This window comes from Glandiceps talaboti, chromosome 19 (genome assembly GCF_964340395.1).
Source record: "Glandiceps talaboti chromosome 19, keGlaTala1.1, whole genome shotgun sequence".
Classification (NCBI taxonomy): Eukaryota; Metazoa; Hemichordata; class Enteropneusta; family Spengelidae; genus Glandiceps; species Glandiceps talaboti.
In genome coordinates, this window is record NC_135567.1 from 1,143,109 (window position 1) to 1,159,858 (window position 16,750).

Sequence of the window (16,750 nt, forward strand, 5' to 3'; positions counted from 1 at the left end):
GGACTAGTCTGGTGTCAGTCTGATGTTAACACTGGACTAGTCTGGTGTCAGTCTGATGTTAACACTGGACTAGTCTGGTGTCAGTCTGATGTTAACACTGGACTAGTCTGGTGTCAGTCTGATGTTAACACTGGACTAGTCTGGTGTCAGTCTGATGTTAACACTGGACTAGTCTGGTGTCAGTCTGGTGTTAACACTGGACTAGTCTGGTGTCAGTCTGATGTTAACACTGGAGTAGTCTGGTGTCAGTCTGATGTTAACACTGGACTAGTCTGGTGTCAGTCTGATGTTAACACTGGACTAGTCTGGTGTTAACACTGGACTAGTCTGGTGTCAGTCTGATGTTAACACTGGACTAGTCTGGTGTCAGTCTGATGTTAACACTGGACTAGTCTGGTGTCAGTCTGATGTTAACACTGGACTAGTCTGGTGTCAGTCTGGTGTTAACACTGGACTAGTCTGGTGTCAGTCTGATGTTAACACTGGACTAGTCTGGTGTCAGTCTGATGTTAACACTGGACTAGTCTGGTGTCAGTCTGATGTTAACACTGGACTAGTCTGGTGTCAGTCTGATGTTAACACTGGACTAGTCTGGTGTCAGTCTGGTGTTAACACTGGACTAGTCTGGTGTCAGTCTGATGTTAACACTGGAGTAGTCTGGTGTCAGTCTGATGTTAACACTGGACTAGTCTGGTGTCAGTCTGATGTTAACACTGGACTAGTCTGGTGTTAACACTGGACTAGTCTGGTGTCAGTATGATGTTAACACTGGACTAGTCTGGTGTCAGTCTGATGTTAACACTGGACTAGTCTGGTGTCAGTCTGATGTTAACACTGGACTAGTCTGGTGTCAGTCTGATGTTAACACTGGACTAGTCTGGTGTCAGTCTGATGTTAACACTGGACTAGTCTGGTGTCAGTCTGGTGTTAACACTGGACTAGTCTGGTGTCAGTCTGATGTTAACACTGGAGTAGTCTGGTGTCAGTCTGATGTTAACACTGGACTAGTCTGGTGTCAGTCTGATGTTAACACTGGACTAGTCTGGTGTTAACACTGGACTAGTCTGGTGTCAGTCTGATGTTAACACTGGACTAGTCTGGTGTCAGTCTGATGTTAACACTGGACTATTCTGGTGTCAGTCTGATGTTAACACTGGACTAGTCTGGTGTCAGTCTGATGTTAACACTGGACTAGTCTGGTGTCAGTCTGATGTTAACACTGGACTAGTCTGGTGTCAGTCTGATGTTAACACTGGACTAGTCTGGTGTCAGTCTGATGTTAACACTGGACTAGTCTGGTGTCAGTCTGATGTTAACACTGGACTAGTCTGGTGTCAGTCTGGTGTTAACACTGGACTAGTCTGGTGTCAGTCTGATGTTAACACTGGAGTAGTCTGGTGTCAGTCTGATGTTAACACTGGACTAGTCTGGTGTCAGTCTGATGTTAACACTGGACTAGTCTGGTGTTAACACTGGACTAGTCTGGTGTCAGTCTGATGTTAACACTGGACTAGTCTGGTGTCAGTCTGATGTTAACACTGGACTATTCTGGTGTCAGTCTGATGTTAACACTGGACTAGTCTGGTGTCAGTCTGATGTTAACACTGGACTAGTCTGGTGTCAGTCTGATGTTAACACTGGACTAGTCTGGTGTCAGTCTGATGTTAACACTGGACTAGTCTGGTGTCAGTCTGATGTTAACACTGGACTAGTCTGGTGTCAGTCTGATGTTAACACTGGACTAGTCTGGTGTCAGTCTGATGTTAACACTGGACTAGTCTGGTGTCAGTCTGATGTTAACACTGGACTAACAACAATATGAAGATTAAGCTTGGTTGAATGTACTCAACATTGTGATAACAATTAATTTGTAATAATTTTCTTTTGTCAAATGTAGGTGATACTAATCAGCAACAGATGACGTCATCATCAAGCTCTACCTCAGTATTAGCCACATTAGCGGCATTAGCAGAAGCATCAGCACCACTAAATACTCCAAGTAAGTCTATATACTAAATACTCCAAGTAAGTCTATATACTATATACTCCAAGTAAGTCTATATACTAAATACTCTAAGTAAGTCTATATACTAAATACTACAAGTAAGTCTATATACTAAATACTACAAGTAAGTCTATATACTAAATACTCCAAGTAAGTCTATATACTAAATACTCTAAGTAAGTCTATATACTGAATACTCCAAGTAAGTCTATATACTATATACTCCAAGTAAGTCTATATACTAAATACTCTAAGTAAGTCTATATACTAAATACTCCAAGTAAGTCTATATACTATATACTCCAAGTAAGTCTATATACTAAATACTCTAAGTAAGTCTATATACTGAATACTACAAGTAAGTCTATATACTAAATACTCCAAGTAAGTCTATATACTAAATACTCCAAGTAAGTCAATATACTGAATACTCCAAGTAAGTCAATATACTAAATACTCTAAGTAAGTCTATATACTAAATACTACAAGTAAGTCTATATACTAAATACTACAAGTAAGTCTATATACTAAATACTCTAAGTAAGTCTATATACTGAATACTCCAAGTAAGTCTATATACTAAATACTACAAGTAAGTCTATATACTAAATACTCTAAGTAAGTCTATATACTAAATACTCCAAGTAAGTCTATATACTGAATACTCCAAGTAAGTCAATATACTAAATACTCCAAGTAAGTCTATATACTAAATACTCTAAGTAAGTCTATATACTAAATACTCCAAGTAAGTCAATATACTGAATACTCCAAGTAAGTCTATATACTGAATACTCCAAGTAAGTCTATATACTAAATACTCCAAGTAAGTCTATATACTAAATACTCCAAGTAAGTCTATATACTGAATACTCCAAGTAAGTCAATATACTAAATACTCCAAGTAAGTCTATATACTAAATACTCTAAGTAAGTCTATATACTAAATACTCCAAGTAAGTCAATATACTGAATACTCCAAGTAAGTCAATATACTAAATACTCCAAGTAAGTCTATATACTAAATACTACAAGTAAGTCTATATACTGAATACTCCAAGTAAGTCTATATACTGAATACTCTAAGTAAGTCTATATACTGAATACTCTAAGTAAGTCTATATACTGAATACTACAAGTAAGTCTATATACTAAATACTACAAGTAAGTCTATATACTAAATACTCTAAGTAAGTCTATATACTAAATACTCCAAGTAAGTCTATATACTAAATACTACAAGTAAGTCTATATACTAAATACTACAAGTAAGTCAATATACTAAATACTCCAAGTAAGTCTATATACTAAATACTACAAGTAAGTCTATATACTAAATACTCCAAGTAAGTCTATATACTAAATACTACAAGTAAGTCTATATACTAAATACTCTAAGTAAGTCTATATACTGAATACTCCAAGTAAGTCTATATACTGAATACTCTAAGTAAGTCAATATACTAAATACTACAAGTAAGTCTATATACTAAATACTCTAAGTAAGTCTATATACTGAATACTCCAAGTAAGTCTATATACTGAATACTCCAAGTAAGTCTATATACTGAATACTCTAAGTAAGTCAATATACTAAATACTACAAGTAAGTCTATATACTAAATACTACAAGTAAGTCTATATACTAAATACTACAAGTAAGTCTATATACTAATTACTCCAAGTAAGTCTATATACTGAATACTCTAAGTAAGTCTATATACTAAATACTCTAAGTAAGTCTATATACTGAATACTCTAAGTAAGTCAATATACTAAATACTACAAGTAAGTCCATATACTAAATACTACAAGTAAGTCTATATACTAAATACTCTAAGTAAGTCTATATACTGAATACTCCAAGTAAGTCAATATACTAAATACTACAAGTAAGTCTATATACTAAATACTCCAAGTAAGTCTATATACTAAATACTCTAAGTAAGTCCATATACTAAATACTACAAGTAAGTCTATATACTAAATACTACAAGTAAGTCTATATACTAAATACTACAAGTAAGTCTATATACTAAATACTACAAGTAAGTCTATATACTAAATACTACAAGTAAGTCTATATACTAAATACTCCAAGTAAGTCTATATACTAAATACTCCAAGTAAGTCTATATACTGAATACTACAAGTAAGTCAATATACTAAATACTACAAGTAAGTCTATATACTGAATACTACAAGTAAGTCAATATACTAAATACTCCAAGTAAGTCTATATACTAAATACTACAAGTAAGTCTATATACTGAATACTCCAAGTAAGTCTATATACTAAATACTACAAGTAAGTCTATATACTAAATACTACAAGTAAGTCTATATACTAAATACTACAAGTAAGTCAATATACTAAATACTACAAGTAAGTCAATATACTAAATACTACAAGTAAGTCTATATACTAAATACTACAAGTAAGTCTATATACTGAATACTCCAAGTAAGTCTATATACTATATACTCCAAGTAAGTCTATATACTAAATACTCTAAGTAAGTCTATATACTAAATACTCCAAGTAAGTCTATATACTATATACTCCAAGTAAGTCTATATACTAAATACTCTAAGTAAGTCTATATACTGAATACTACAAGTAAGTCTATATACTAAATACTCCAAGTAAGTCTATATACTAAATACTCCAAGTAAGTCAATATACTGAATACTCCAAGTAAGTCAATATACTAAATACTCTAAGTAAGTCTATATACTAAATACTACAAGTAAGTCTATATACTAAATACTACAAGTAAGTCTATATACTAAATACTCTAAGTAAGTCTATATACTGAATACTCCAAGTAAGTCTATATACTAAATACTACAAGTAAGTCTATATACTAAATACTCTAAGTAAGTCTATATACTAAATACTCCAAGTAAGTCTATATACTGAATACTCCAAGTAAGTCAATATACTAAATACTCCAAGTAAGTCTATATACTAAATACTCTAAGTAAGTCTATATACTAAATACTCCAAGTAAGTCAATATACTGAATACTCCAAGTAAGTCTATATACTGAATACTCCAAGTAAGTCTATATACTAAATACTCCAAGTAAGTCTATATACTAAATACTCCAAGTAAGTCTATATACTGAATACTCCAAGTAAGTCAATATACTAAATACTCCAAGTAAGTCTATATACTAAATACTCTAAGTAAGTCTATATACTAAATACTCCAAGTAAGTCAATATACTGAATACTCCAAGTAAGTCAATATACTAAATACTCCAAGTAAGTCTATATACTAAATACTACAAGTAAGTCTATATACTGAATACTCCAAGTAAGTCTATATACTGAATACTCTAAGTAAGTCTATATACTGAATACTCTAAGTAAGTCTATATACTGAATACTACAAGTAAGTCTATATACTAAATACTACAAGTAAGTCTATATACTAAATACTCTAAGTAAGTCTATATACTAAATACTCCAAGTAAGTCTATATACTAAATACTACAAGTAAGTCTATATACTAAATACTCCAAGTAAGTCTATATACTAAATACTACAAGTAAGTCAATATACTAAATACTCCAAGTAAGTCTATATACTAAATACTACAAGTAAGTCTATATACTAAATACTCTAAGTAAGTCTATATACTGAATACTCCAAGTAAGTCTATATACTGAATACTCTAAGTAAGTCAATATACTAAATACTACAAGTAAGTCTATATACTAAATACTCTAAGTAAGTCTATATACTGAATACTCCAAGTAAGTCTATATACTGAATACTCCAAGTAAGTCTATATACTGAATACTCTAAGTAAGTCAATATACTAAATACTACAAGTAAGTCTATATACTAAATACTCCAAGTAAGTCTATATACTGAATACTCCAAGTAAGTCAATATACTAAATACTCCAAGTAAGTCTATATACTAAATACTCTAAGTAAGTCTATATACTAAATACTCCAAGTAAGTCAATATACTGAATACTCCAAGTAAGTCTATATACTGAATACTCCAAGTAAGTCTATATACTAAATACTCCAAGTAAGTCTATATACTAAATACTCCAAGTAAGTCTATATACTGAATACTCCAAGTAAGTCAATATACTAAATACTCCAAGTAAGTCTATATACTAAATACTCTAAGTAAGTCTATATACTAAATACTCCAAGTAAGTCAATATACTGAATACTCCAAGTAAGTCAATATACTAAATACTCCAAGTAAGTCTATATACTAAATACTACAAGTAAGTCTATATACTGAATACTCCAAGTAAGTCTATATACTGAATACTCTAAGTAAGTCTATATACTGAATACTCTAAGTAAGTCTATATACTGAATACTACAAGTAAGTCTATATACTAAATACTACAAGTAAGTCTATATACTAAATACTCTAAGTAAGTCTATATACTAAATACTCCAAGTAAGTCTATATACTAAATACTACAAGTAAGTCAATATACTAAATACTACAAGTAAGTCTATATACTGAATACTACAAGTAAGTCAATATACTAAATACTCCAAGTAAGTCTATATACTAAATACTACAAGTAAGTCTATATACTGAATACTACAAGTAAGTCTATATACTAAATACTCTAAGTAAGTCTATATACTAAATACTCCAAGTAAGTCTATATACTGAATACTCCAAGTAAGTCAATATACTAAATACTCCAAGTAAGTCTATATACTAAATACTCTAAGTAAGTCTATATACTAAATACTCCAAGTAAGTCAATATACTAAATACTACAAGTAAGTCTATATACTGAATACTCCAAGTAAGTCTATATACTAAATACTACAAGTAAGTCTATATACTAAATACTCTAAGTAAGTCTATATACTAAATACTCCAAGTAAGTCTATATACTGAATACTCCAAGTAAGTCAATATACTAAATACTCCAAGTAAGTCTATATACTAAATACTCTAAGTAAGTCTATATACTAAATACTCCAAGTAAGTCAATATACTGAATACTCCAAGTAAGTCTATATACTGAATACTCCAAGTAAGTCTATATACTAAATACTCTAAGTAAGTCTATATACTAAATACTCTAAGTAAGTCTATATACTAAATACTACAAGTAAGTCTATATACTGAATACTACAAGTAAGTCCATATACTAAATACTCCAAGTAAGTCAATATACTAAATACTCCAAGTAAGTCTATATACTAAATGCTACAAGTAAGTCAATATACTAAATACTACAAGTAAGTCTATATACTAAATACTCCAAGTAAGTCTATATACTAAATACTCCAAGTAAGTCTATATACTAAATACTCCAAGTAAGTCTATATACTAAATACTCCTAGTAAGTCTATATACTGAATACTACAAGTAAGTCAATATACTAAATACTACAAGTAAGTCTATATACTAAATACTACAAGTAAGTCAATATACTAAATACTACAAGTAAGTCTATATACTAAATACTACAAGTAAGTCTATATACTAAATACTACAAGTAAGTCAATATACTAAATACTACAAGTAAGTCTATATACTAAATACTACAAGTAAGTCAATATACTGAATACTACAAGTAAGTCTATATACTAAATACTACAAGTAAGTCTATATACTAAATACTACAAGTAAGTCTATATACTAAATACTACAAGTAAGTCTATATACTAAATACTCTAAGTAAGTTAATATACTAAATACTACAAGTAAGTCTATATACTAAATACTCTAAGTAAGTTAATATACTAAATACTACAAGTAAGTCTATATACTAAATACTACAAGTAAGTCTATATACTAAATACTACAAGTAAGTCTATATACTAAATACTCTAAGTAAGTCTATATACTGAATACTCCAAGTAAGTCTATATACTAAATACTACAAGTAAGTCTATATACTAAATACTCTAAGTAAGTCAATATACTAAATACTCTAAGTAAGTCTATATACTGAATACTCCAAGTAAGTCTATATACTAAATACTACAAGTAAGTCTATATACTAAATACTCTAAGTAAGTCAATATACTAAATACTCTAAGTAAGTCTATATACTAAATACTACAAGTAAGTCTATATACTAAATACTACAAGTAAGTCTATATACTAAATACTACAAGTAAGTCTATATACTAAATACTACAAGTAAGTCTATATACTAAATACTCTAAGTAAGTCTATATACTAAATTCTCTAAGTAAGTCTATATACTAAATACTACAAGTAAGTCTATATACTAAATACTACAAGTAAGTCTATATACTAAATTACTAAATACTCCAAGTAAGTCAATATACTGAATACTACAAGTAAGTCTATATACTGAATACTCCAAGTAAGTCTATATACTAAATACTACAAGTAAGTCTATATACTAAATACTACAAGTAAGTCTATATACTGAATACTCTAAGTAAGTCTATATACTAAATACTCCAAGTAAGTCAATATACTAAATACTCTAAGTAAGTCTATATACTGAATACTACAAGTAAGTCTATATACTGAATACTCCAAGTAAGTCTATATACTAAATACTCCAAGTAAGTCAATATACTAAATACTCCAAGTAAGTCTATATACTGAATACTACAAGTAAGTCTATATACTGAATACTCCAAGTAAGTCTATATACTAAATACTCCAAGTAAGTCTATATACTAAATACTACAAGTAAGTCTATATACTAAATACTCTAAGTAAGTCTATATACTGAATACTACAAGTAAGTCTATATACTAAATACTACAAGTAAGTCTATATACTAAATACTCCAAGTAAGTCTATATACTAAATACTCTAAGTAAGTCTATATACTAAATACTCTAAGTAAGTCTATATACTAAATACTCCAAGTAAGTCTATATACTAAATACTCCAAGTAAGTCTATATACTAAATACTACAAGTAAGTCTATATACTAAATACTACAAGTAAGTCAATATACTAAATACTCCAAGTAAGTCAATATACTAAATACTCCAAGTAAGTCTATATACTAAATACTACAAGTAAGTCTATATACTAAATACTACAAGTAAGTCTATATACTAAATACTCCAAGTAAGTCAATATACTAAATACTCCAAGTAAGTCAATATACTGAATACTACAAGTAAGTCAATATACTAAATACTCTAAGTAAGTCAATATACTGAATACTACAAGTAAGTCTATATACTAAATACTCTAAGTAAGTCCATATACTAAATACTCCAAGTAAGTCTATATACTAAATACTCCAAGTAAGTCTATATACTAAATACTCCTAGTAAGTCTATATACTGAATACTCTAAGTAAGTCAATATACTAAATACTCCAAGTAAGTCTATATACTGAATACTACAAGTAAGTCTATATACTAAATACTCTAAGTAAGTCTATATACTGAATACTACAAGTAAGTCAATATACTAAATACTCTAAGTAAGTCTATATACTGAATACTCCAAGTAAGTCAATATACTAAATACTACAAGTAAGTCTATATACTGAATACTACAAGTAAGTCTATATACTAAATACTCCAAGTAAGTCTATATACTGAATACTCCAAGTAAGTCAATATACTAAATACTACAAGTAAGTCTATATACTAAATACTCTAAGTAAGTCTATATACTAAATACTCCAAGTAAGTCTATATACTGAATACTCCAAGTAAGTCAATATACTAAATACTCTAAGTAAGTCTATATACTGAATACTCCAAGTAAGTCTATATACTAAATACTCCAAGTAAGTCTATATACTAAATACTCCAAGTAAGTCTATATACTAAATACTCCAAGTAAGTCTATATACTAAATACTACAAGTAAGTCTATATACTAAATACTCCAAGTAAGTCAATATACTAAATACTCCAAGTAAGTCAATATACTGAATACTACAAGTAAGTCAATATACTAAATACTCTAAGTAAGTCAATATACTGAATACTCCAAGTAAGTCTATATACTAAATACTACAAGTAAGTCAATATACTAAATACTCTAAGTAAGTCAATATACTAAATACTCCAAGTAAGTCTATATACTAAATACTACAAGTAAGTCTATATACTGAATACTCTAAGTAAGTCTATATACTATATACTCCAAGTAAGTCTATATACTAAATACTACAAGTAAGTCTATATACTGAATACTACAAGTAAGTCTATATACTAAATACTACAAGTAAGTCTATATACTAAATACTCTAAGTAAGTCTATATACTAAATACTCCAAGTAAGTCAATATACTAAATACTCCAAGTAAGTCTATATACTAAATACTACAAGTAAGTCTATATACTAAATACTCTAAGTAAGTCTATATACTAAATACTACAAGTAAGTCTATATACTAAATACTCTAAGTAAGTCCATATACTAAATACTCCAAGTAAGTCTATATACTAAATACTCCAAGTAAGTCTATATACTAAATACTCCTAGTAAGTCTATATACTGAATACTCTAAGTAAGTCAATATACTAAATACTCCAAGTAAGTCTATATACTGAATACTACAAGTAAGTCTATATACTAAATACTCTAAGTAAGTCTATATACTGAATACTACAAGTAAGTCAATATACTAAATACTCTAAGTAAGTCTATATACTGAATACTCCAAGTAAGTCAATATACTAAATACTACAAGTAAGTCTATATACTGAATACTACAAGTAAGTCTATATACTAAATACTCCAAGTAAGTCTATATACTGAATACTCCAAGTAAGTCAATATACTAAATACTACAAGTAAGTCTATATACTAAATACTCTAAGTAAGTCTATATACTAAATACTCCAAGTAAGTCTATATACTGAATACTCCAAGTAAGTCAATATACTAAATACTCTAAGTAAGTCTATATACTGAATACTCCAAGTAAGTCTATATACTAAATACTCCAAGTAAGTCTATATACTAAATACTCTAAGTAAGTCTATATACTAAATACTCCAAGTAAGTCTATATACTAAATACTACAAGTAAGTCTATATACTAAATACTCCAAGTAAGTCTATATACTAAATACTACAAGTAAGTCTATATACTAAATACTACAAGTAAGTCTATATACTAAATACTCCAAGTAAGTCTATATACTAAATACTCTAAGTAAGTCTATATACTAAATACTCCAAGTAAGTCTATATACTAAATACTACAAGTAAGTCTATATACTAAATACTCCAAGTAAGTCTATATACTAAATACTACAAGTAAGTCTATATACTAAATACTCCAAGTAAGTCTATATACTAAATACTCCAAGTAAGTCTATATACTATATATGGAGTGATGGTATTATAGACACTTAAAATAACTGGAAAGCAATGATATTATAGACCCTCAAAATAACAGGAAAGTGATGATATTATAGACCCTCAAAATAACTGGAAAGTGATGATAATATAGACCCTCAAAATAACTGGAAAGTGATGATAATATAGACCCTCAAAATAACTGGAAAGTTATGATAATATAGACCCTCAAAATAACAGGAAAGTGATGATAATATAGACCCTCAAAATAACTGGAAAGTGATGATAATATAGACCCTCAAAATAACTGGAAAGTGATGATTTTATATGTTGACGATATCATTTAAATATATTAATGTCAGACAATAACATGGAATGAAAAACTGTAAATATATTGTCAAAATATACAATCATGGATTTCAGAGTTTTATGCATTTCATGAAAAGTTTTATTTTAATGATCTTACCCATTTTGCGGAAATATGGTGACCCCCCCTTTTCTCTAAATCCTATTTGAATTCATTGCTATATATTCAGTGCATACGTAAAGTTTGATTTGGTGACCCCCCCCCCCCTTTTCTCTAAATCCTATTTGAATTCATTGCTCCATATTCTATGCATACGTAAAGTTTGATTTGGTGACACCCCCCCCCCCTTTCCTCTAAATCCCATTTGAATTCATTGCTATATATTCTGTGCATACGTAAAGTTTAATTTCGTGACCCCCCTTTTCTCTAAATCCTATTTGAATTCATTGCTACTTATTCTGTGCATACGTAAAGTTTGATTTGGTGACCCCCCCCCCCTTTTCTCTAAATCCTATTTGAATTCATTGCTACTTATTCTGTGCATACGTAAAGTTTGATTTGGTGACCCCCCCCCCCCTTTCTCTAAATCCTATTTGAATTCATTGCTATACATTCTGTGCATACGTAAAGTTTGATTTCGTGACCCCCCCCCCTTTTATCTAAATCCTATTTGAATTCATTGCTACATATTCTGTGCATACGTAAAGTTTGATTTCGTGACCCCCCCCCCCCCTTTTCTCTAAATCCTATTTGAATTCATTGCTATATATTCTGTGCATACGTAAAGTTTGATTTGGTGAACCCCCCCCCCCCCCTTTTCTCTAAATCCTATTTGAATTCATTGCTATATATTCTGTGCATACGTAAAGTTTGATTTGGAATCTATGTATAACATGAAACTAACAGACCTCGATAAAAGTAACTGTGTATTTTACACTACATGACCATTACACTAATGATAACAAGTTGTAGTAATATGTTCTGGGTTTTTATGACTTACTTGTAGCATTTCATCTGTTCAGGTTGACAGACTTTGTATTGGACATTTAGCAAGTACTCAGAACCCTTGGTTGGACATTTAGCTAGTACTAAGAACCCTTGGTTGGACATTTAGCAAGTACTAAGAACCCTTGGTTGGACATTTAGCTAGTACTAAGAACACTTGGATGGACATTTAACAAGTACTAAGAACCCTTAGTTGGACATTTAGCTAGTACTAAGAACACTTAGTTGGACATTTAGCTAGTACTAAGAACCCTTGGTTGGACATTTAACAAGTACTAAGAACCCTTGGTTGGACATTTAGCTAGTACTAAGAACCCTTAGTTGGACATTTAGCTAGTACTAAGAACCCTTGGTTGGACATTTAGCTAGTACTAAGAACCCTTGGTTGGACATTTAACAAGTACTAAGAACCCTTAGTTGGACATTTAGCTAGTACTAAGAACCCTTAGTTGGACATTTAGCTAGTACTAAGAACCCTTGGTTGGACATTTAGCTAGTACTAAGAACACTTGGTTGGACATTTAACAAGTACTAAGAACACTTGGTTGGACATTTATCAAGTACTCAGAACCCTTAGTTGGACATTTATCAAGTACTCAGAACCCTTAGTTGGACATTTAGCTAGTACTCAGAACCCTTAGTTGGACATTTATCAAGTACTCAGAACCCTTAGTTGGACATTTATCAAGTACTCAGAACCCTTAGTTGGACATTTATCAAGTACTCAGAACCCTTAGTTGGACATTTAGCTAGTACTCAGAACCCTTGGTTGGACATTTATCAAGTACTCAGAACCCTTAGTTGGACATTTAGCTAGTACTAAGAACCCTTAGTTGGACTTTTAGCTAGTACTAAGAACCCTTGGATGGACATTTAACAAGTACTAAGAACCCTTGGTTGGACATTTAACAAGTACTAAGAACCCTTGGTTGGACATTTAGCTAGTACTAAGAACCCTTGGATGGACATTTAACTAGTACTAAGAACCCTTAGTTGGACATTTAACAAGTACTAAGAACCCTTGGTTGGACATTTAGCTAGTACTAAGAACACTTGGTTGGACATTTAGCTAGTACTAAGAACACTTAGTTGGACTTTTAGCAAGTACTAAGAACCCTTGGTTGGACATTTAACAAGTACTAAGAACCCTTGGTTGGACATTTAACAAGTACTAAGAACCCTTGGTTGGACATTTAGCTAGTACTAAGAACCCTTGGTTGGACATTTAGCTAGTACTAAGAACACTTGGTTGGACATTTAGCTAGTACTAAGAACACTTAGTTGGACTTTTAGCAAGTACTAAGAACCCTTGGTTGGACATTTAGCTAGTACTAAGAACCCTTAGTTGGACATTTAGCTAGTACTAAGAACCCTTGGTTGGACATTTAGCAAGTACTAAGAACCCTTGGATGGACTTTTAGCAAGTACTAAGAACCCTTGGTTGGACATTTAGCTAGTACTAAGAACCCTTAGTTGGACATTTAGCAAGTACTAAGAACCCTTAGTTGGACATTTAGCAAGTACTAAGAACCCTTGGATGGACATTTAACAAGTACTAAGAACCCTTGGTTGGACATTTAGCTAGTACTAAGAACCCTTGGTTGGACATTTAGCTAGTACTAAGAACCCTTGGTTGGACATTTAGCTAGTACTAAGAACCCTTGGTTGGACATTTAGCTAGTACTAAGAACCCTTAGTTGGACATTTAGCAAGTACTAAGAACCCTTGGTTGGACATTTAGCTAGTACTAAGAACCCTTGGTTGGACATTTAGCAACTACTAAGAACCCTTGGTGGGACATTTAGCAATTACTAAGAACCCTTGGATGGACATTTAGCTAGTACTAAGAACCCTTGGTTGGACATTTAGCTAGTACTAAGAACCCTTGGTTGGACATTTAGCTAGTACTAAGAACCCTTGGTGGGACATTTAGCAATTACTAAGAACCCTTGGATGGACATTTAGCAATTACTAAGAACCCTTGGATGGACATTTAGCTAGTACTAAGAACCCTTGGTTGGACATTTAGCAATTACTAAGAACCCTTGGATGGACATTTAGCTAGTACTAAGAACCCTTGGTTGGACATTTAGCTAGTACTAAGAACCCTTAGTTGGACATTTAGCTAGGACTAAGAACCCTTAGTTGGACATTTAGCTAGGACTAAGAACCCTTAGTTGGACATTTAGCTAGTACTAAGAACCCTTGGTTGGACATTTAGCAATTACTAAGAACCCTTGGATGGACATTTAGCTAGTACTAAGAACCCTTGGTTGGACATTTAGCTAGTACTAAGAACCCTTGGTTGGACATTTAGCTAGGACTAAGAACCCTTAGTTGGACATTTAGCTAGGACTAAGAACCCTTAGTTGGACATTTAGCAAGTACTAAGAACCCTTGGTTGGACATTTAGCTAGTACTAAGAACCCTTGGTTGGACATTTATCAAGTACTAAGAACCCTTGGTTGGACATTTAGCAAGTACTAAGAACCCTTGGTTGGACATTTATCAAGTACTAAGAACCCTTGGTTGGACATTTAGCTAGTACTCAGAACCCTTGGTTGGACATTTATCAAGTACTAAGAACCCTTAGTTGGACATTTAGCTAGTACTAAGAACCCTTGGTTGGACATTTATCAAGTACTAAGAACCCTTGGTTGGACATTTAGCAAGTACTAAGAACACTTGGTTGGACATTTAGCAACTACTAAGAACCCTTGGTTGGACATTTAGCTAGTACTAAGAACCCTTGGTTGGACATTTAACAAGTACTAAGAACCCTTAGTTGGACATTTAGCTAGGACTAAGAACCCTTAGTTGGACATTTAACAAGTACTAAGAACCCTTGGTTGGACATTTAACAAGTACTAAGAACCCTTGGTTGGACATTTAACAAGTACTAAGAACCCTTGGTTGGACATTTAGCTAGTACTAAGAACCCTTGGATGGACATTTAGCTAGTACTAAGAACCCTTGGTTGGACATTTAGCAAGTACTAAGAACCCTTGGTTGGACATTTAGCTAGTACTCAGAACCCTTGGTTGGACATTTAGCTAGTACTAAGAACCCTTGGATGGACATTTAGCTAGTACTAAGAACCCTTGGTTGGACATTTAGCAAGTACTAAGAACCCTTGGTTGGACATTTAGCTAGTACTCAGAACCCTTGGTTGGACATTTAGCTAGTACTAAGAACCCTTGGATGGACATTTAGCTAGTACTAAGAACCCTTAGTTGGACATTTAGCTAGTACTAAGAACCCTTGGTTGGACATTTAGCTAGTACTAAGAACACTTGGTTGGACATTTAACAAGTACTAAGAACCCTTAGTTGGACATTTAGCTAGTACTAAGAACCCTTGGTTGGACATTTATCAAGTACTAAGAACCCTTGGTTGGACATTTAGCTAGTACTAAGAACCCTTGGTTGGACATTTAGCAAGTACTAAGAACCCTTGGTTGGACATTTATCAACTACTAAGAACCCTTGGTTGGACATTTAGCTAGTACTAAGAACCCTTGGTTGGACATTTAACAAGTACTAAGAACACTTGGTTGGACATTTATCAACTACTAAGAACCCTTGGTTGGACATTTAGCTAGTACTAAGAACCCTTGGTTGGACATTTAGCTAGTACTAAGAACACTTGGATGGACATTTAACAAGTACTAAGAACCCTTGGTTGGACATTTAGCTAGTACTAAGAACCCTTGGATGGACATTTAGCTAGTACTAAGAACCCTTAGTTGGACATTTAGCTAGTACTAAGAACCCTTAGTTGGACATTTAGCTAGTACTAAGAACACTTGGTTGGACATTTAGCTAGTACTAAGAACCCTTGGTTGGACATTTAACAAGTACTAAGAACCCTTGGTTGGACATTTAGCTAGTACTAAGAACACTTGGTTGGACATTTAGCAAGTACTAAGAACCCTTGGTTGGACCTTTAGCTAGTACTAAGAACCCTTGGTTGGACATTTAGCTAGTACTAAGAACACTTGGTTGGACATTTAGCAAGTACTAAGAACCCTTGGTTGGACATTTAACAAGTACTAAGAACCCTTGGTTGGACATTTAACAAGTACTAAGAACCCTTGGTTGGACATTTAGCTAGTACTAAGAACCCTTGGTTGGACATTTAGCAAGTACTCAGAACCCTT

General features: G+C 32.0%; 1 protein-coding gene across 2 annotated transcripts in view; it reads left to right on the forward strand.

Annotated features, from left to right (window-relative positions):
- Positions 1–16,750, forward strand: part of LOC144450195 (uncharacterized) — a 60,865-nt gene that overhangs the window by 28,914 nt on the left and 15,201 nt on the right. For both annotated transcript variants that reach the window (XM_078140778.1, XM_078140779.1), the window contains exon 7: positions 1,898–1,999. In XM_078140778.1, coding sequence (XP_077996904.1) covers positions 1,898–1,999 — 102 coding nt within the window. The remainder of the gene's footprint in view (positions 1–1,897; positions 2,000–16,750) is intronic.